Here is a 20,613-nt window from a genome sequence, read left to right on the forward strand (position 1 = left end):
TACAACGGGCACCAGAGGTGGGCAGTCATCCGCCAGAGCCAGCCCTGCTCTCCACAGTGTGAAAAATGCATATTATATGGCTCTACGCAGATATTTATTATATGTATTATGCTAGGTTGGAAAGTTATGCTGTATTAACATTTCAATAATATAGTAAATGTAGTAGTGTAATTAAAATCAAGCCTGACTTAGACTCAAAGGCGCCTGGGGATTAACAGAAAGTTTTTGACAAGTACCAGGCGAATTTCTTGTTTTAAATAAAATATGCATAATCATGAGGTTACTCCTCTTAAGGAATGAATTCTCTTTTAACAGGGCTCACTTTGGTCCAAGAAGAGGTACCCAGCCCAGGCTGTAATTCTTTGCTGTTATTGTCTCATTAATTGTCCTAACTCTAATTGTTTAACCTTTATTACTATATTTGTATTATTTTTTTATAACCATTTTATCTTTATTAAACTTTTATAAATTCCAAAAACAAGCGATTGGCGTTTATTACATGCATTAAAAACATCAAATACTAACCGTAGCCCTCCTCTGGAACCTGGGTGTGGTACTTGCAGCTGTGCTATAGTAAAAGGTCATTTACATTTGGTTTCTTTTAACATGGGGACTTCCCTCTATGCAAGGCAAAATTCTACAACCACAGATATTAAAAAAGATCCATTTAGGGCTGTTTGGATTCTGCTCTGTTAATCACCAGATATCTGCTGCTTATGCAGAACACCATAAACTTTGCCGTAAAAGCTAATTTCAAAATTACAATTGTTTATACTAAATTTAAAACAGCCTTACAGACAGTACATTACTGGAAACCACCTAATTCACATGTTCCTTCCTGTTTCCTCATTCCTCATCTTGTGATGCGAGAAGTGAGAGGTTTTCGATGTCACTGTCCGTGAAGGATTAGTTGACAGCAGAACACCACTCGTAACTCTGTGTGACACACTGCTGAGCCTTCCATCAAATGTCTCACAGCTGATACATGTCAAGTATGATTTTAGAAGGAAATTCCGAAGAGGAACACCCCATCTGAACAAGCTAAATTCTGTTTGTTTTGCACAGTCTGGTTTTTGGTAGCAGGGGGCCTACAGAGGTGGCTTCTGTGAGAAGCTGCTGGAAGCTTCCACCGTGTCTGGCAGAGCCAATCCCTGACAGCTCTGGAATGGACACACTGCTGGCCAAAGCTGGGCCAACTGGAGATGGTGGTAACACCTCTGTGATAACATATTGAAGAAGAAAATCAGAACAAAGTGGGGCACACACTTTTTCCTAGCCAGAGAAGAGGAGGGGGTGAGAACATGTGAGGGAAACAACATGGAGACACCAAGGGCAGTGGAGATGGAGGGCAGGAGCTGCTCCAGGTGTCGGAGCCAAGATTCCTCTGCAGGCCATGGTGAGACCTGTGCCCCTGCAGCCCCTGGGGATCCACAGGGGATGCAGAGATCCACCCACAGCCCCTGGGGATCCACAGGGGATGCAGAGATCCATGTACAGCCCATGGGGATCCACAGGGGATGCAGAGATCCACCCACAGCCCATAGGGGAGGTGCCCATGCCAGAGTGGGAGGATGCCAGGAGGAGGCTGTGACCCAGGGAAAGGCCCAGTGGAGAGAGAGGAGCCCTGCTCCCAGGCTTGGAGGGCTGCACCCAGTGGAAAGAGAAACTCATGTTGCAGCAGTTTTGGGAGGACTGCTGCTCATGAGATTGGAACCACGTTGGAGAAGTTCTCAGAGAACTGTCTCTCCCATGGGAGGGACCCCATGGTGCAGCAGGGGAAGGAAGGACTCCTCTCCCTGGGCAGTGGAAGAAAATCTCGGTGATGAACAGACCCAAACCCCATGTGCTGTCTCCCTGCATTGTCAGTGGGAAGGACAGAGGGGTTGGGGGGGGAAAGGTGCTTTTAAGGACTCATTTTACTTCTCATTGTCCTCCTCTGATTTTGTTAGTAACAGATTCACTTTGTATCTCTAAGCCAAGCCTGTTTTGCCCTTAGAATGTTTTCTCCCAGTCCTTAACTCATGAAGCCTAATTAAATTTTTCTCTCTCCTCTGCCCAGCTGTGGCAGGGGAGGGCAAGTGAGCGATTTTCATGGGTGCCTGTCATGTGGCCAGTGTCAAACCACAATGTGAGTTTATTGAGTTCATCAACTGACTCGTGTTTTGGGAAACAAGGCTGGGATCTGAACACAGGATCCCATTTGGAGGGAGATGAAGATCCATGTCCTCCAGACCAAGCTGGTAGCAGAGCCCTCAGCAAGGCCCCACTGCTTTGGAGCAGGAACAGCACACACAGGAGTTCAGAGGAGGGATTTCAGTCAAGGTTGTTGGAGTGCTGAAGGTTAAGAGTTTCTCAGGCAAATGGATTATCCTCTTTTTGGCACTGCTCCACCTAAAACTCGTACCAAAACCTCTCAAAATATAAGAGCAGATGGAAGGAATGCCACCCTAATCTTTGTTCAAAACTGAATTTTTGCTTTTTGGTAGTTTAAGTTTCGGCTTAATTCATTACAGAGCCAAGGGAGGCCTTTCTTATGTCACTGATAGCAGACAGCTGTTACACAATCACAGAAATGAGAGCCTGCCCTCTTCCTTGGCTGTGGGTCTCTGACAGGACAGACATGAAAAGAAACAAGAAGAGGTTCAAATTTTACATGTGGGAAAAGTTCAACTCCCAAGAGAAGAACTGCAACTGCATAACAGACATTGTGGACCTCTGTGTTTATGCTGTGGTTGTGATATGAGAAAAGCCAGGGTGCCATATCCAAGGAATGCCCCATTCCACCATGGACACCTTGAGTCCTACATTACTTGGATGCAAAATTCCCATTTAAGAGGAAGGAGCCAGTCCAGAAAAGAACACAGGACAGGCTTTTAAATTCAGTAAATCATGGGAAATAAATACTTGTCTGCTTCTTCGTCACCACAAACCTTCCCTGTTGGGACAAAAACTACCCAGAGCTCTTACAAGTTGTTGGAATTTCATGTATTCCCTTATTTATTAGTACAACCAACGCTTTTTACGGCATCTCATGTACTACTAGTTTGAAAATGAGTGAGATTTTCATACATGGTCAACATCTTAACAGTCTGCTAACTGTTAGGACTATTAATAATTTCTTAATATAGAACTGCTATTTGGAAGGTATAAAAATTGGTGTAATTATTTCATCAAACTAATTTCTCTCAACTGGATATAACTCAAAATGCCTGAGACCAAATGAGCCTTCATCATTCAGTGCTGAATCAGTGTCACTGCCCACCCATGGACACCATGTAGAGGCTCCAGCCCTTTCAGCAAAACCATTGCAACCACCTTCATTTTTCTTTCAGCCCCTGCACACGAAGTTTCAATGGAGCCACTCTGCTGTTACACATTTGACAAGGCAATACCCTGGAATTGTTTATTTTCCCAGTTCCTTTGCCATGACAGTGCCCTTGTTTTGAGTGAGCACTAAGGACTCCCCCAGCAATAGCTGGCAGACAGCTGTGCCAAAAGTGCCTCCCGAAGAGGGCTGTGAGTAAAGAAGGGATGAACCATCACGTTTTTGCAGAAGGGGAAGTCAAGCCAGCTGAAACCTGGGGAAAGCTGCATTGTCTCATTTCCCCATTCCAAATGTGTCCAGAATCAAGTGTGAATCCTGCTCCCGAACTCCTGCCGGAGGTTCCTTGGCTCAGCACGGCTGTTCCAGTGAGCAGCAGGCAAATGTGTTTGTTGTGGGTGTGATGTGGACAGTGCCCACATGGCTGGGTTCAGAGGGATGGGCTCATTCCATGGGGCTGAACAGCTGTGTGCTGAGGCAGGAGGGCAGCACGGCACCCCCAGCTCCGCTCTGGAGAGAAGGGAGGCAGGACCAGGATGAGCTTTTTCCAAATGCCTCAGCATGGAGCTAACCCTGCCCCTGCTGACCTCACCAGAACAAGGTACTAAAGGGAGAGCACCTAGATCTGCATGTTGTGAAACACAGGCAGATGTCCCATAGGCCTCCCTTATCTCCAGAGTGACAGAAATGTGCTGCTCTGAATTTTCCTGCTGAATTTCAGGTTGCAGCTGGGAACAGCCACTGCACTCAACTGAATTTAAGGCTTCAAAATTTTCCTTGAAGATACAACCACCTCATCGACCCAGAGCTGGATTTTGGCCTCAGAGGCAGGACTGGACCTTACTCCTTTGCTGGCAGGAAATAACCATGCTGCAGCATGTTCTACCTGCCCGCAGAATTACTGCTAGGACTTGATTCAGTGTAAAATACATAACTGTACACTGCATAGACAGTCATGAAAAACATCAAAAAGGTCTTTATTTCTTCATCAGGGAGTATGATTTACCATTTGTGCGTAATGCAATCTCCTCAGACTCGTGCCAGTAAAAGAGAAACCTTTACAAATAACTTACATTTTGAGACATTACCATATAGCCAGAACTGCACGTCTCTTATGGTTTGTGAAATTTGAAAAAAAAATATGTACATGATTTGTACATGATTCCTACATCTTGTGGTGCACAACCCGGACAGCAGGAGACTTAATTTAATTGTTGTATTCACAGAATATTCTGAGTTATTGACATAAGGGGACTTGGAGCAGGTTGTGCCATGTTTGCATAACTAGTTCTAGATGAACAGAAGAACTTCCCCCACAGCCTCCAGCAGAAGAGCTCTCACACAAGTGCACACAACTATTGCCTGCAGTGAGACTGCAAGGCCAAACCCATCACATACAAACTGTGTGGTACTCTAAAATAACATGTACTTCTTTGAATTTACAGAACAAACTATGATGAGGTTTAATCTCAGTTGGTTCCTAATCCACACACTGGAATAGCAACCATGTCAGTCTATCTCATTAATGCATACTAACCATCAACTGAATCAGTTTAATCTTTTATTTAGGAAAAACATATGAATTGTCATAGATATAATAGGAAAAATTCATTCAAATATACAGATATTATTGTCCAATGAACCATTAAAGTAACAGCTGAAAATTAACGTGGAGGATTTTTTTCTCCAAAGTAAACAAACGGAACTCTTTGCAGGAATTTTTCATTACAAAAGTTAGGATGCATTCAGGTACAGTGAAATTCAGCTTTATTGGAAAATGCAGACAACCTCATTTAAGTTCCTGTTGGCTTTAATCCCTGTTGTATCCCCAGCATTGCTGCATCAAACGGAGTCCTTAAAATATATTCCAAAGTAAACTCAGACATTCCAAATCTACAGTCATTCACTGATTTAGGTCAATTCACAGAACTGCTGAAAAAGTAGACATTTCTATATAATAGTACAAAAGGGTTTGTATAGAAGATACTTCTCTTATACAATTATATTACACAACTCTAGACAGGCCGAGCAGACTCTTCTCAGAACGGGAAGCTTCTGACTAGGTAAGAGAAATTAAAAAAAGTAAGTTAGTTTCATTGAAGCCTTGTGTCTTATTACAACTATGAGCAGTTTGTATTCTGTTTTCCTGTTCTTTAGGCCTAGATTCAGCAAGCGTGCAGAAGCTGAATATTGCTCTCAATAAAGATGAGATTAAATGTGTACTTGAGTGGTCTCAGTCAGAATTTAGAACAAATATTTATTTCAGTATAAATTCAGTGGATGGCCTAAAGCATCCAACACTCTGAGCCACTGCAGCATCAAATTGTGCAGCCATTGCTCAGACAACATTTCTGTGACCTTTCACTGACAAATGAGACTTTTTTTGTATCTCACTGGCTGCAGTGCGTCCCATGACAAATCAAAGCTTTTCCTTTAGTATATTTTATCCTGCCACATTCAGTTTTATGACAAATACCTCAAAAACAGACTTCACTGATTTAATAAGACCACATTTCATGGTGCCAGTGCCACGTGCTGTGTCCTGGGCTGTGTTCATGCTCTATGGATGGAGGACCAAGGCTCTCCCTCGGCTCCAAAACCTGAGATGGTGCCAGGAATGAAACCCAGAGGCTCCAGGCTCCCCTAGCCAATGCTTCATTTAACTTTATACCAATCACAGCAAATTGCTGAAGTATCAAACGCTGCATAATGAGGAAGATATCAGGTCTCAGTATCACCAAAAACTGAAATGGGAAGAAGTATTACCATTTTCTTTGAATGAAGCACAGAGACTCCAAACCATGTGGGTCAGCATTTTTGATTTGGTGATGTGATAGCATTGCTAAAATTGCTCTCCACCACCACCAAATCGTAATTTTTAGGAACAAGTGATGTTAAAAATAGAGTAAGAGAAAGATTTGGACATTTGAGCATTGTAAATTAAACTTTTCATAAAAGCTTAATTTATGAAAATTGTCATCACAGTTAATATCTTTACTGAGTGTCCCAAGCTCAGACAATACTGCATTCATAGGGAAGAGCTTTCCTGCTCAATTACAATTTGGGAATATAGGTGCATTACCATAAATAATAATGCTTTATCACACAACCATATCAGAGCCTTTCATAAACACTAATTCCCTCAGCTTTCAGTTGCTCTGCTTTGAGGTATGTGGTTACCATCACACATTTTAGGCCACATTTTTCTAGGACTTCCTCACAAATTTGAAAAGAGTGTGCTTTATATTGTATTTGGATAAGAGAGTGCAAAACATCTGACATCTTATATCTGTAAAATGTCAGATATAAGATATCTATATCTTATATGTGAGAGCTAAAAATTCACAACTGAAGTACTGGCACCTTCTGACTGGCACATTTATCTCTCCTTTCCCCAGTCAAAAATATAAAAATATTATTCCAGCTGACAGGTGTTGACTTCAAGAAGCACTAAATTCTTTTACCCAGTATTGATGAGGTCTATGACGTCAGGTCTGGATCCTGTTTTATTTGACAATTTTCTTCTGTTTTTGTGTTATCTGTTAAAAGAAAAAGAGTAGTGAATGAAAAAGTAGAACTTCCCCACCAACTTTGCTCCTGTTGTACTTAAGTAAAAATTTATAAAAACATGAAAAGCATTCATTATCTTTTTTAACTAATAATAATAAATAAAAGTGTATTCACAGCAATCTGATTCTGTGGAAATTACCATTTCCACTGCAATGTAAAGCAGGTTAGGATCTTAGAGCACTCTTGTTCTTAATGAGTGGAAATAAAACTGCCATTAGTAGGACTGCTTCTGTCCCAACTAGATACAGATTTCTGCATTATTCTATTTCAGTCTGTCCAAAACAATTTTAACCCTAGCTAATTTTCAAAGCACAGTATCACACAGGAAGGCATTATGATGTGTTTAAAAAAAATCATGTTGGCTAAAGCATTCATCACCTTTTGATACAGTTTATTCATTTCAGGGATGCTTGGAGGTAAATCAAAGCAATCTCTTGTCTGTGTAGCACTGTCCACATGAGCCTGATCCTGTTCTTTTTACAGAGAATATAATGTTGGAAGGAAACTCATTTTTCACAGAAGTTGTTTGGAATGTTTGGGGTGAGAGTAATTCATCACTACAAAGCCAAGCTGTTTCACCACATGATTATTTTATACCTTCCAGCCTAGTTCTGAAGTGATTTTGGCCACTGTATGCCTTCTCACAAAAACATTTCTGTAGTTACAGTGTCTGAGGCAAGTTTGGGATGACAAATTTATAACTGTGCTTTTCTGTCTCTTGCAGACCATCACAATGAAGGCCCACAGCTGGATTTCCTCCATGTGACAGTATTCAGGAACAACTGTCTTTCTCCTGCATCATCCAGCTTCAGCAATCTCATAGAGTTTTGGTATGATAAGGACATCTGACGTTCCAGCCTTCATAACCGTGAGTTTAAAATCTGCAGCTCAGCTCTGCTGTGACTCTAACGTTTGCCTTCTTTCTGTCTGGATTGCTGCAACAGGGTCAGTCCATACTCCAAGAAAGGCTGACTTAAAACCCTTGGAGTGAACCTGTAACTCAGCCTGTAACACTCATTCTGGTTGAGAATGTTCGCTTGGCTTGGCTCAGAGTTCAGTGACTGTTGCTATGAAGTTTTTCCTGGTTTGCCGAGCGTTCATATTAAAGGAGAAATGTGCAGTTTCTCACACTCGGGAATGTAAACACAGGACCATGTTTTGTAAACACTGCCCTTGTTATGAATTCCTTCTCAAGGAGAAGGGGAGGTTGAATGACAGCCTCCTTTGACCAATGTGGTGGGGAGGTGGGAATTCCATCCTCCAATCCATAGGCCTCATAAGAAATGTATAAAAGTGGGGTTTTGTAAATAAAGTTTGTCTTCTGCCCTGCATGCTCTGTCCACCCAGATCTGTCTCCCCAGTCTCATTTCTGGTTAGGCCTCGCGGTGATAAGTGACATGACAGGGAAAGTGAAGCAATGGAGACTGGAAAGGGAATTTCCATGGAAAGGGCTACAGAAGAACAGGAGCACTGAGATTTGCTGTGTTCTCTTTTGGGGCAATGTAAGCAGGATTTGGCAATGAACCAAAGTTGAGAGTGTCCAGATGGGAAGTGCTGACACAGGGCTGGTGGCTGTGTTGCCATCAAGCTGGCACAGACACATCAGTGAACCCTTCTGGCATGAAAGCAGCAGCCCAGCAAACCACCCCAGCACCCTGGAGCACCCTGGAACCACAGCACAGCCAGCTGTGGCCATGCAGGGCCGTGCTGACAGGCTGGGGTAGAGCAGAGGCAGCACTCACAGCAGCAGAGCACACTGCAGACACCACCACCCCAGCCCCCAGGTCAGTTCAGCATTTCTAATGCACCAACACCTCGCAGAATCACATGGGGGATACAAAACCTACAGCTGCCTTGGCCTTACAGGTATCTTTGTAACAGAAAACACTTCTGCACCAAAAGCGCTGTCACGGCCTGGCAGGGCTGCCCGTCCTTGGAGGCATTTAAAAGCCATGGAGATGTGGCACTTGGAGAGGTGGTTTAATGGTGAGCTTGGCAGTGCTGGGGCCACTGTTTGACTCGATGCTTTTAGAAGGCTTTTCCAAACTAAATGATTCCATCATCTATCTGAAAAGGATACAACTCAAGTATATCCTTGCACAACAGGAAAGTTGGATGTTTTCCAGAGTTTAAGTGCTAGAGGAACAACAGTACTCCACTCCCTTGCCCCCACCACAGTGTGTCCAACATGGCATTCAGAGTTCCTGATGATGGCAATTCCTCACATGAACCAATTGTGGAAACCACTGTGTTGAATAACTGGATGCATCACTCAGGATATGAACAGTCACTCAGAGTCTACGGATAGGCATGACTCACCAACCACAAAAAATCCATAAAACTCCTTTGTAAAATTATCTAAATGATTTTTTGCTGCTAAGTATTTTTCACATGATGCAGCATGATATTACTGTAAATGAAGAAATGTGCCTGGAACCAATAACAGACCTTTCCTTGGTTTTGGTTGACCTGACTTTAGAAACAGATGCAACTTTGTTCAGCATTACTTAAAAACATTTGTTGATAATAACTGAAGACAAATCCCTCCTAGAGTTACTTCTATTTGGCTTGGTTCAGATGGCTCTTAAATGAAAAAAACAGTCAAATGAATATGAATATAGTTTCAACAAGATGAATCACATTAGGGAAATTACGTTTTCCCTGAAAAAAGCACCTCATTTTTCTTTAACAATCAGACTCATATCTCTTTATCTGGCATAAATTTGTGTAGCTTTCTGCAGTTTGCAATAAAACATAAAAAACCCCCCGAACATTTATCACATTCAACTATGTAACACTTTCTCTTCTAAGAATGGTTCACTGTGGCAGACATATCACCAAGACCCACAACAACATAATGAGCATTTGCACAGAATACACCAAATTTGGAACAGCTTAAAGAAAGAGTCACCACTTCTAAGCACTGTCTTTGATGGCAAGTATGTGTACTTTGGGGGAGAGTGGGAAGGTGCATAGCAGAGGACAAGAAGTATGCTTTAATTCCATCCTGATTTTCTCCTATCTCTGCATGAGTTATAGATGAACATGTTCTGGGAAAACCATTTAACCTTTTTAACACTGCATATGTTAAGGACCAACAGGCTACAGCAAACTCACAGACCTCCAGCAGTTAATCTCCTTCCTCCCACACCTCCACATGTAAACAGTGGACCCAGCAGTTTCCTCTGTAATAATTTTCATCATACAAGTGTCCCTTACTGTTAAAATGTCTGTCAGATTTTTGATCTTAGTTTCCCAGTTTCTTTGTGTAATGATTTATTCAGTCAATTGCAGAAGTTTTCCCTGCACCACACCAACTTAGGATAGACATTTTTAAAAGGTATATGAACATTTGGAAGCTGTATTGGATCAAACTGCAGTTGCCCAGCACATTTCCTTTAGTTAATTCACAGCCCAAAGCGAAGTTCTCTGTTCAGACTAAGGCAGGTGATGTGTGTGCAGTCAGTCTAGCAGGGGTTACAGAGCTTGGCAGCAGGCAGAAATCACATCCAGACCCCACTGCCAGCTATGCAGGCAAACTTCACTTGGCTGTACATGCACACATCTGAGTTGGGCAGACATTAATAAAGGGACACTGAATTGCCTTTACACATTGCCCCACTAATCTTTCTTCCCAGCTTACTCATTCATCATCTGTAAAAATCAAATCAAGGGACACACCAATGACACAGCTTGAAAACAGTAGAGGCACTTCCCATGAATGTTCAACAGCTATTAAAGTGTTGCACATCATTTCTCAAAATGAAATGGCTCAGCATGAGCACCTTATCCCCAGGACATGACTGCTAATGGCATCTGCCAGTAATCTGCAGAACTCCACACCCCACCCCTCCTGCAGGGACCTCTCACACTCTGCATCACCTGGTAGTGCTGTGGCTGCTGCAGGTGCTGCTGCAGGTGCTGCTGCAGGTGCTGCTGCTGGTGCTGCTGCTGGTGCTCCTGCTTCAGTTTCTTCTAGCAGCTCTAAGAATAGAAATGAACATTGTTTTATTTCACAGTGAAAATAGCTCACATGCACCAAGGAAAACCTTTGAATCTGCAAATCCTGAAACTTGTCCCGTGAGTAGGGTACTAACACTGTGATTGAAATGTCATTCAGTTTTTTCTGTCACAGGAAAAATGTTCCCTGTCTTGCCTGTGAGCACCAAAAATTTCCTTTTAAGTTTCCACATGTTCTTCAGATGAAGAATAAAACATCATACTTATAAGCAGTTTAGCTCAGAGCCTTTTACTCATTCACCTTGGTATCCATCAGTATCAGATGATTTAGATCATAATTAGTGGATACAGATAATGCCCAACCTCATGTGGCCCATGACCAACCTGCTCCCCCAGTCCCAACAAATGTTGACAACTCATGCTGAACTGACATCAGTTCAATGCATTCTTTCATTTCTGACCGAATTCCCTGCAAATACTATTTATACATTTATATATACATTTACTTGCCTGGAAGGCAAGTAAAAAAGAGACTTGCAAAGAGACCTCTCTCCCACCTCACAAGTGCACCCAGGTCTGTGAGCAGGTCAGTGGGAGTCACTGCCTACAACATCTTCTTGAGAACATCTCACACTTGCAGTGCACAGACCTCAGCTTGTCAGCTGGAATACACTGGTGGCTGAGTGTATTTGAACAAACACTGAGTTGAATTTTGAACAAACACTGAGTTGCTAAGGCTCAAGCTGGGTAAGGCCAATTTGTGACAGGTTATTTGGCCTCTGAGTTTCTAATCTGACATTGGCTCACAAAGAACACAACACAAGGGACACTGTAGTGACAGTCTTTGTCGTTTGTTTTTTTTCTCCTAAATTACATCTAACAAGCACGTCACAATTATTTGAGCAACCAAAACATGATACATTTCCCTTCCACTACCCCAAACAATCTCATTGTCAGGGCAAAACTGGCCATGGCACTTCAGCTAACTACAGTCTGCCTCTCAAAAAAGTTACAGTTTCAGCAGAATGCAGAATTTTTTACTGGAACAGGGTTGTGCAGCTACTGGAAAGCTGTTGCTTCCTAACTGCTACTGTGATGGATTTAACCCTACAACATAGGAACTCTCATGTGAGTGTGTTGCTCACTCAGGATCCTGAATTTCATTGGGACTCTGCAGCTGAAAAATACAAAATCAGAGTCTTGCATTTTCATATCAAGTCAATGCTAATCTTACGCTATTTAAATGTAAATTTATCCCCCTGCCCTCAAGTTAACTGTACATAAATGTTTAGTCAGGAAATCCTAATGAGAAATACACAGTCAAGAGATAAACAGAGACCTTAACAACTTGGGGCCTCTGCCACTAACACACAGTGTAGAAAATGAATCTTGGTAGGTTACAAAAATACATTTGTCATCAGTCTCATCAATACTTACGATCGTTAATTACAAGTCCTGGGAACGGCCTGAAAAAAAAAATAAATTACTGGTTCTAAAATGCACTGCATGGCATTTCCTCCCAGTGTAACCTCCCCATAACTTCTATAACAGAGATCATACTAAAAAATGAAAAGAATGTTAAGTAAAACAGAAGGAATAGCAGCTCTTGGGCACTTTGGTTCTTCAAAACTAGCATTTTGAAAAGTATATGGGAAGAGCTAAACCCTTCCCTTGGTCACTGCTACTTAGCAAGGGGTCAGCTCTTCTTCAGGGTTCAATTCAAAACCACATCTAAGTCCTTTTGGTTAGAATATGTCATGATTAGGGTTGGGAATTCAGACCCCTTAGTAAAATCTATTTAAGAAATTTCTCTCTAAAGATAAACTGAAGCTTTTAAACTCTTGTGAAGTCATCTATTATTTGAGAAGTTACAGAAGTTATAATTTTTATTTTCAACTCCTCCTCAGAATGATTCCAAAATTTGATCTGTTCTGCTTTATGCATACAAATCAACATTGGAGATGTGTGTGTGTGTCTGTATATGGCTGTGGAGATATACACATACAAATGAAATTCTCTTATACTATAATTGGACAATATTGTATTTTTAAATATTGAATAGAAACCAGTGAGGTCTGGACTTGTCTCAAAACTTGATATTCTGACTGGGAGAGCAAGGCCCAGGAAACGATAGGACTTTTGTACATTGTAATTAGATTTTAACTCAAAAGACACCTTGCTGTACTAAGCAGTATTAGTGGTATGTCTTTTGTCACACTAAATTGGACATGTCCTCCTTCATTCATGCCAGGAACATCTGGGCTTCATTTGACCTGATATAGTTATCCAAAAAGAGCCAACACCTATTTAAAGATGTACTACAACTTCTATTCTCTCAGATTTATTCCAGCTATGGGGCTGTATTCACAATCTAATAAATGGCAACTACATACCTAATGATAGTAAACTTGATAAACTCTGCTGATTCCAAAATCTTCCTCATTGAGCTCATTTCCAGATAACTGGGTGCTTTAAATGCCACTCCTGGGGGCAGTCCATCCACCAACACACTGCCAGGGTTGTTAGTGATTTTTCTGTATGGAACTTTCACAGGAAAATTCATACCAATGGCTTCACCTAAGTGAGAGAGGTTGTATTTATTTTCAAACCTAGAGGATTTATGATTACGCTGAAAAAAAAGTCCTCAGATGATTAAGAAACAAAATTCAAGCCATGCATTCTATCAGATCTGAAACTATGAAAATTCACTGGACAATGAGGTTCTGGAAAACACCCATGAACATCACTATGAAAGCCTTGGTCACAACCCCAACCCTGACACTTCCACATGGGAAGAGCACAGATTCTGCTATTGGAGAATGGTACAGAACAGGACATAAAAGGAGACAGCTGCATGAAGGAAAACAAAGCATTTCCTGCAATGCTGTGAAAAGCAATTCAACACAGCACAAGTGAAGGAATTTCAGATAAGGAAACCCAAGTCATTACTACTGCACAGTGCAAAGTAAAAAACCAAACAAAACTACACACAGCAAAAAGTTAAATTGCATTTTAAAAATTACTCTAATCCCAAGTATTAAGAGGAGAGGATTATGAAGCCCTGAGAAGAACCATGGACTGCCAGCAAAATAAATACTTCATCCATGTTGACACAGAAAACAGGAAAAGGGAAGGGGAACCATGAAGCAATCTAGACTCTAAGGATTCTGTTTAAAACACCAAACTGGCTATATCACTTACAAAAAAATCTTTTTTGAATCAAAGCACAACATTCATATACAATTCTCAAATTTGTTCATTTTAATGACCATATATATCATTCACTGTGAGTGAATATTCATTCAGTAACTTCAGTATGAACAACATTAATCGCACCCACACCTATATAAAAATGGGGAGTAAGAGGCAATTACCAAATTTCTGGCTAAAAAGATCATTTACTTGCTCTCTCAATTGTCTGGCATTTTCTACTTTTGGCAGCTGCTCACTTTCATCACCTGGAAGAAATTGTTAGAATAGCATGAAAATTAAGCACGAATTTCCCCCCTGAAGATGTTTTAACCCTGCATGTTTACTAAAGCAGGCATATCCAAGAGCTTCTAAACAGGCACTGATTTTGTTCCTCATTTAAGTAGTAACATGTAATTGTAGAAATACACAAAAATAGATGGTTGCCAAGAAATTACAGAATCCTAGAATGGTTTTAATTTGGAAGAGACCTTAAAGATCATCCAGTTCCAAATCCTGCCATGGGCAGGGACACCTTCCCCTAGATCAGGTTGCTCCAAGTCCCATTCAGTCTGGCCCTGAACACTTCCAGGACTGAATCTAGAGATGTCTAGAGATGATTTTGTGAAGTAAATTAAACCAACTAATTGTATTTTACTTTCTTATGGAACATAGAGTGGTATGTAAAGGTAAAATCAAAGTGATCATTCAGCAGATGGCCATAGCACAGTAATCAGTGTTAAGACAAAGCAGTTCAGCCTGCAGGGTCATTCAATTCAGTTCAAGTACAGTGACATCTGGAAACTGCCAAGAACTGAAAATCAGTATTTAAGTTATTGCATCATAAAAATGTGGATACTTCTTAACAGGTGGTTGGACTAAGAATATTCTAGAGTTGTCACTGATGAGATATATTAATGAGTGTTAATTAACATTTAACATCTCAGCAAAACCAAAAGGTAACTTATGTTCTTTCTTGACTCTATTTCAGCAAACCAGCTTGACTGTAGGAAAAAGCTTTATCAAACTAAACAGATATCATGAAGAATACAAGCACAAGTAGTGTGATGTGAAACCAGCAGTATACACACCTGGTAGGGTCACCTGAACGATGTTTAGGTCTTCAACATTTTCAGCTTTGCTCACTACTGTGTTTTTTGTGGTCCTTGCTGTATTGGCTTTACTGGAGGAATTATCTTTTCCTAAGAGGATTAATTTAGAAAACATTTACAGAGAGCTCAAAATCTTCAGTCTCATCTATAAAGAAAATATTGCAAAATAACAAATATTGGCAAAGTTTTCAAAGAGGACCTAGTTTCAGTTTCCCAATGGGAGCATTTATTCCATGACTTACCTACCTGACCCAATTCTCCACTGGCTATCTGCACTCCTGTCTCTGGTGCCTGTGTCATTTAGGTGAGCTACATACTAGGAGCAAATCATTTACCTCAAGACCTGAATAACTCCTGTGAATCCTACATTACTGGCTACACTTTGATAGAATGTAGTAAAGAATACATTCGAGGCGCAGTTATTTCTGAATAACTTGAAAAAATTAATGCTCCCTTGTTAGAGCTATTTTTAAACTGTAACTGGTAAAGGCTTTTCCCATCTTAAAAACAAACAAGCAAACAAACCAAGCAACTGCAATGTAGAATAATCTTTCAGGAACTTATTAACACCATGCTGCTCTCATAATTAATATTTGACCCTTGAAATAAATTGTTATCTAGAAACTTAAGCAGTTGCAAAACTCACTTTGGGGGCTTGTATCAGACATTTCTTTGAGAGCTTCCTCAACCTTCTCAGGCCTGCAAACAGATTGAACATTTTACATACAATAATAAAATTATAACATCAACATTAAAGAAAATCCCACTTTGTATAAATGGTAACTGTTATCCTCTCAGCCAAACAGACTGTCAAGAATGCAGTGACTCAGAGGCTCCATAACTTCACAGAATCACAGAATCTTAGACTGGTTTGGGTTGAAAGAACCTAAAGCTCAGAGAGCCAGTGGAAGGGACACCTTCCACTGTCCCAGGTTGCTCCAAGCCCCATCCAACCTGGCCTTGGACACTTCCAGGGATGGGGCAGCCACAGCTGCTCTGGGCAGCCTGGGTCAGGGCCTCACCACCTCCCAGTGAAAATTTCTCCCAAATACCTAATTTAACCCTGCTCTCTGTCAGTTTAAAGCAATTCTCCCTTGTTCTGTCACTACCTGTCCTTGTAACTTCTGTTGCCATTGTTTCTGCACTGGCACAGGAGTATCTAAATCTGTTCTAGGCAAAAGAAAGAAAATTCTTAGAGCCCTCATTAAAATAATCTGCACTCCTCAGCTCTCAATACACAACCAGCAAGCTTTAGGAGTAGCCCATAAGTGCTCCTTGCAGTAGGAACTAAACCAGTGATGTGATAATTGTGATGGATTAAGAAATATGGACTTGCTCTTCCTCTCACAACAAACTCTAGGAGTCTTTCAGAACAAAGAGATTATTGTATCTTGTTCCACTTGCACAAGAGCTTTCCAATCATTTCCTCAAGTACTAAAATATTCCAGTGTGTATTTTATAGAATAATTTAGCAATTTGGCAACACAAGTTCATTTTTTGGTCTACATTTCAATTCTCATAGAACACATTATCAAAGACATACTTTTTAATAATAAATCTTATTTTGGATTTATTTCTCAGGATCTTCTCTAGTCTTGGAATCCCAAAAGTCGAAGGCTGGCGGAAGGGCACCCCGTCAGGTAATCCCTCCACGTAGAAATCCTCTGGGGAGGAGTCAAACAGGGCATATGGAACCTTCACTGGCTCACTGAGCCCCAGAGCTTCCCCTGAAATGCAACAGAGCAGGTGAGGCACCAGGCACGGAGAAATAGAATACCTCAGGTATAAATGAGTAGTTGGCACATACACACTCAATTAGGAAGAACCAGCAGGCTTTGCCTTTTTTGGTGAGTATGCAGGAAGAAAATTAAGTTTCAAACGTAACTCATTCTGTTGCAGTAAATCTCACCATAATTTGCTGAAAATTAGTAATTTGCAGCCAGCTCACGCCACTGGCTTGGTCTGCATACAAGACTATCCTGTTTGTGTGCAGCTTTGTTGAAGGCAGTGCATTCTGCCTCTTTTTCTTCCAGAGAACAGCACCAAGGGCAGGTGAGATTAGTTCAAAATCTTGTTCAGAATCCCACACTCAGAAGAGTAATGAGAAGCCATTACTTCCAAAAGTCACCAGTTCCCAAACAGCCTGCACTGGAAGTGCTGGAATAAAATGGAGCACATTTCTGCAGATACCACCCACAACCCATAACCTGTTTGGAGTCATGCAGAGTCATACAGAGTCCCATTGATAAGAGTGTGATGAAAGCTTCAAATGATGTGCCAGTATGTGGAATCACTCTGGAATTCCACTCTGTGGAATCATGTGGAATCACCACTCTGTCTGTGCATCATTAAACAAACTGCAATCCAACTACAACTTCTCCATTTTCAAACCCAAGTAAAACAACGAGTGGAAATGTGACACTGGATTGCAAGCACATGAGAATGAACCCAGATGGGAAACTGTGAGGTGCACAAGGACTGCAGGACCTCTGGAATAAACATGAGCACCTCTCATACATCATGTATGTTCATAAGAAAGGTATCTCAGTAAAAAGGAATCAATAAACATACCACATTTTTCATTAAAAAGATTTTCAACTCTCTGCTTTAAGTCATTGATTTTGGCATTCCATGCCTCTGTCAGGAAGAAATTGGAAGAATTAGAACAACACTCACACAATGAATCAGTCTTCGAATAACATTTTAATAAATGTTTAATAAATTATGCTTGATTAGCAATTTACTACGGCAGTAAAAATGTGCAAAACAGCTTTGATTCTGCAAAACTATTTCCACATCAATCCCCATTTTCCTGAAGCTTTGAAAGATACTGCCACTAGATAAAGCAAAGGTGATTAAAAGCTAAATTAATCCAAGAGTGATCCAAATTTCCTATCAGATAGCATTAAATTTACTCATCTGAATCAGCACCTAAAACAGTGGCAGAAAGTTCCTCATATGTTCAGTGACACAGCCCTGAAACACATGCCTCTCTCCTGAAGACTTTCTCCAGCACAGTTTCTACTTTAGTGGTGAAATTAAATGTCCATCTGGATTGGCATTTTGTTTCTGACAGCCATCACAGCAATTACTGAACTTGGTTTACTTGTGGCTGCACTAAGTGGGCCATGGCTTCTCTACAAAACTAAAACCTCAGACTGAAGTTTAAAAAAGTTCCAGATAAAAAAAAATGCCTAGGTCTAACAGCAACAGGAAAGTCCAAGAAAACTGTATGCAACTCTGAATACAAATATCACCCGTGCCAAATCAGTATCTCATTCATTCTCAATTGGCTTGGTAAGAGTAAATAATTCCATTCTTATATGTAGAGCTAAAAAGAAAGCATACAGCACAAAAAAGATAAAACAAGTAACAACCAATTCCTACAGACACATAAGCAAATAAACTGAGAATGTAAGTATGCTGAAAAAAAGGTTTAGTGAGACACAGAACTACTTACAGTTCCTTTGAATGCAGTCACTCATCTCACTTGACAACAAAGAGTTTTTCTGGACTGCAAATTGACCCTGCTTTCAATACTGAGATTCCTGTTGAGAGCACTGCACTAACAGGCCTGGGCCTCCATGGCCAAAAAACTCTGCTCTACACTCATGAACTGCATGACCTTCAGTCCTGTCCAGCTTTTCCTTTACTCATTTTCCAGAACTGGAGAGGTCAACCATGGCAATCACACAATCAGCTCTGACAGGTCACTGCTTACTAATGTTTGTTCAAATCCTTCCTGGTCCCTACATCCCACCCAGGTATCTCTGCACAGTGATGTCAATACTTCAAATCCCTGGAGGGTTTATGAAATTAATGCACAGTATCTCATCTCAGCTGGGTTTCTGCACTTGGTGGTACTTTCCACCAGGAAAGTCCTTTAAGGGTCTGCAGCGTTGTGCAGTAACAGAGCAGCAAAAATCTAAAACTGACTCTGCACCTGAATCAGTCATGGATCTGAGCTGCATTTGTACAGCACACTGACAAATCATCCAGAATTTCCCTTAATGCACATAACTCCACATAATGAAGAACTGAATGTACACAAAAGTGAGAACTTCAGTCATTCACTAACTGTACATCAGAACATGAACTCCAAATATCTGATATGTAATCTAGATGTCCCATCCCAACATTAAAGGAATGCATTGTGCTAATTCCCCCAGCACTTACCAAAAGAAAACTCTCTTCCTAGCTGCTTTGCATTTGTATTGGAGCCATTGCTTTGAGAATTAGTCTGAGCCTCTGCTGTTTGTGCCTTTTTAGGACCTATGAAGAGACATTACATATATAATTCAGAGAGCAGAAGCAAGGCATCACACAAAAAGAACAATGCATCAAACTTGATTAATAGAGAAATCTTCAATTCTGAATCAAGAGTAGAATAAAACCAAAGCCTTTAGGAAGTTCTAGAGTTGTATCTAAGCATTTAATGCTACTGACCACGTCTGCTTTCTCTGCTCAGGACTACATCAGTTCCCACATCTCTGCTTGGAATGGCCCAAGCAAGCTGTCAAACTGTAATAGTTTAAACATCATCTACACAGTATCCAGTTTGTTTCAGAAGGAAAAATAAAGTTGTCTATATTGAAGTGCATCTGGAGCCCTGAAGTGCAACAGAGCTTGCTACATGAGGTGTATGTTACTTAAAGGCTATGAAAGCTTAGAAGAACAGAAAATATCAGAACAATATAATAAAAGAACATCAGAAGAATATTTAAGGCTATTTCGTCCATACTGTCATCAAGAGTAACTTCAATCTCTGGGACACTTGAATTTTCTGAAGAGCTTCGTGACCTTCTGGAATTCCTTGGACTAATTGCTGGAAGCCAAAAGAACACAAGGGGTAAGCACAAATCTTGCACAACTAACAAGGGAACAGCTGTATTCTAAGAATTCTAACAGACTGAACTAAGCAGTGTCTGCACAGTAAATCCTGAACAATACAATGATGCTCACAATCTTAAAAAGCAGTTTTAGTGCTCTTGAAGAAGACACTCCTAGATTTTCCACTAGCTCAGAACAAAAGACTTTGTTTTTCCTGAGTGTGAAGTAGAGTTTTGGTACTTTTTATTATCTAAAACCCAAAAAAATGACTAATATCTGAATTTTCTACAGACAAAAGATTCTTTTATTCTTTTCTTATAAAACACCATTATTATTTACTGCAGTTCATAACTCTTGGTTAAAAATTATTGAAGCCATTAGAAGTGAAATAAAAGTGCCAGAATTGAGCAAATTGCATTTTCTGTACTAGAATAGTCAAGTAAAAAAGCAGACACATTTATGGTTTGAGTGTCTTTCTCAAATAATAGCAGATTTAGAGGTTACTACGCTAGATCATTTTAAATAATGCCTTTTATTTACAACATCTGTATTTTTCAACCACAAAGATCTGCCAGTCTGCTAGAGAAGCAGAAAGGAAGTATTTACAAATGGATGGCAGCAAGTAATATT

At 40.6% G+C, this 20,613-nt stretch overlaps 1 protein-coding gene across 7 annotated transcripts in view; it reads right to left on the minus strand.

The window, feature by feature from the left end:
- Positions 1-4,870: 4,870 nt before the first annotated feature.
- Positions 4,871-20,613, minus strand: part of GTF2I (general transcription factor IIi) — a 102,549-nt gene continuing 86,806 nt past the window's right edge. For all 7 annotated transcript variants that reach the window (XM_063402389.1, XM_063402388.1, XM_063402387.1 and 4 more), the window contains 12 exons: positions 19,895-19,978; positions 19,330-19,425; positions 17,725-17,790; positions 16,697-16,880; positions 15,800-15,852; positions 15,133-15,243; positions 14,227-14,310; positions 13,246-13,429; positions 12,290-12,318; positions 10,775-10,876; positions 6,787-6,861; positions 4,871-5,381 (listed from right to left, as the gene is read on the minus strand). In XM_063402389.1, the coding sequence (XP_063258459.1) occupies positions 6,803-6,861; positions 10,775-10,876; positions 12,290-12,318; positions 13,246-13,429; positions 14,227-14,310; positions 15,133-15,243; positions 15,800-15,852; positions 16,697-16,880; positions 17,725-17,790; positions 19,330-19,425; positions 19,895-19,978 (1,052 nt within the window). In that variant the 3' untranslated portion in view covers positions 4,871-5,381; positions 6,787-6,802. The remainder of the gene's footprint in view (positions 5,382-6,786; positions 6,862-10,774; positions 10,877-12,289; positions 12,319-13,245; positions 13,430-14,226; positions 14,311-15,132; positions 15,244-15,799; positions 15,853-16,696; positions 16,881-17,724; positions 17,791-19,329; positions 19,426-19,894; positions 19,979-20,613) is intronic.

This window comes from Prinia subflava, chromosome 8 (assembly GCF_021018805.1).
Source record: "Prinia subflava isolate CZ2003 ecotype Zambia chromosome 8, Cam_Psub_1.2, whole genome shotgun sequence".
Classification (NCBI taxonomy): domain Eukaryota; kingdom Metazoa; phylum Chordata; class Aves; order Passeriformes; family Cisticolidae; genus Prinia; species Prinia subflava.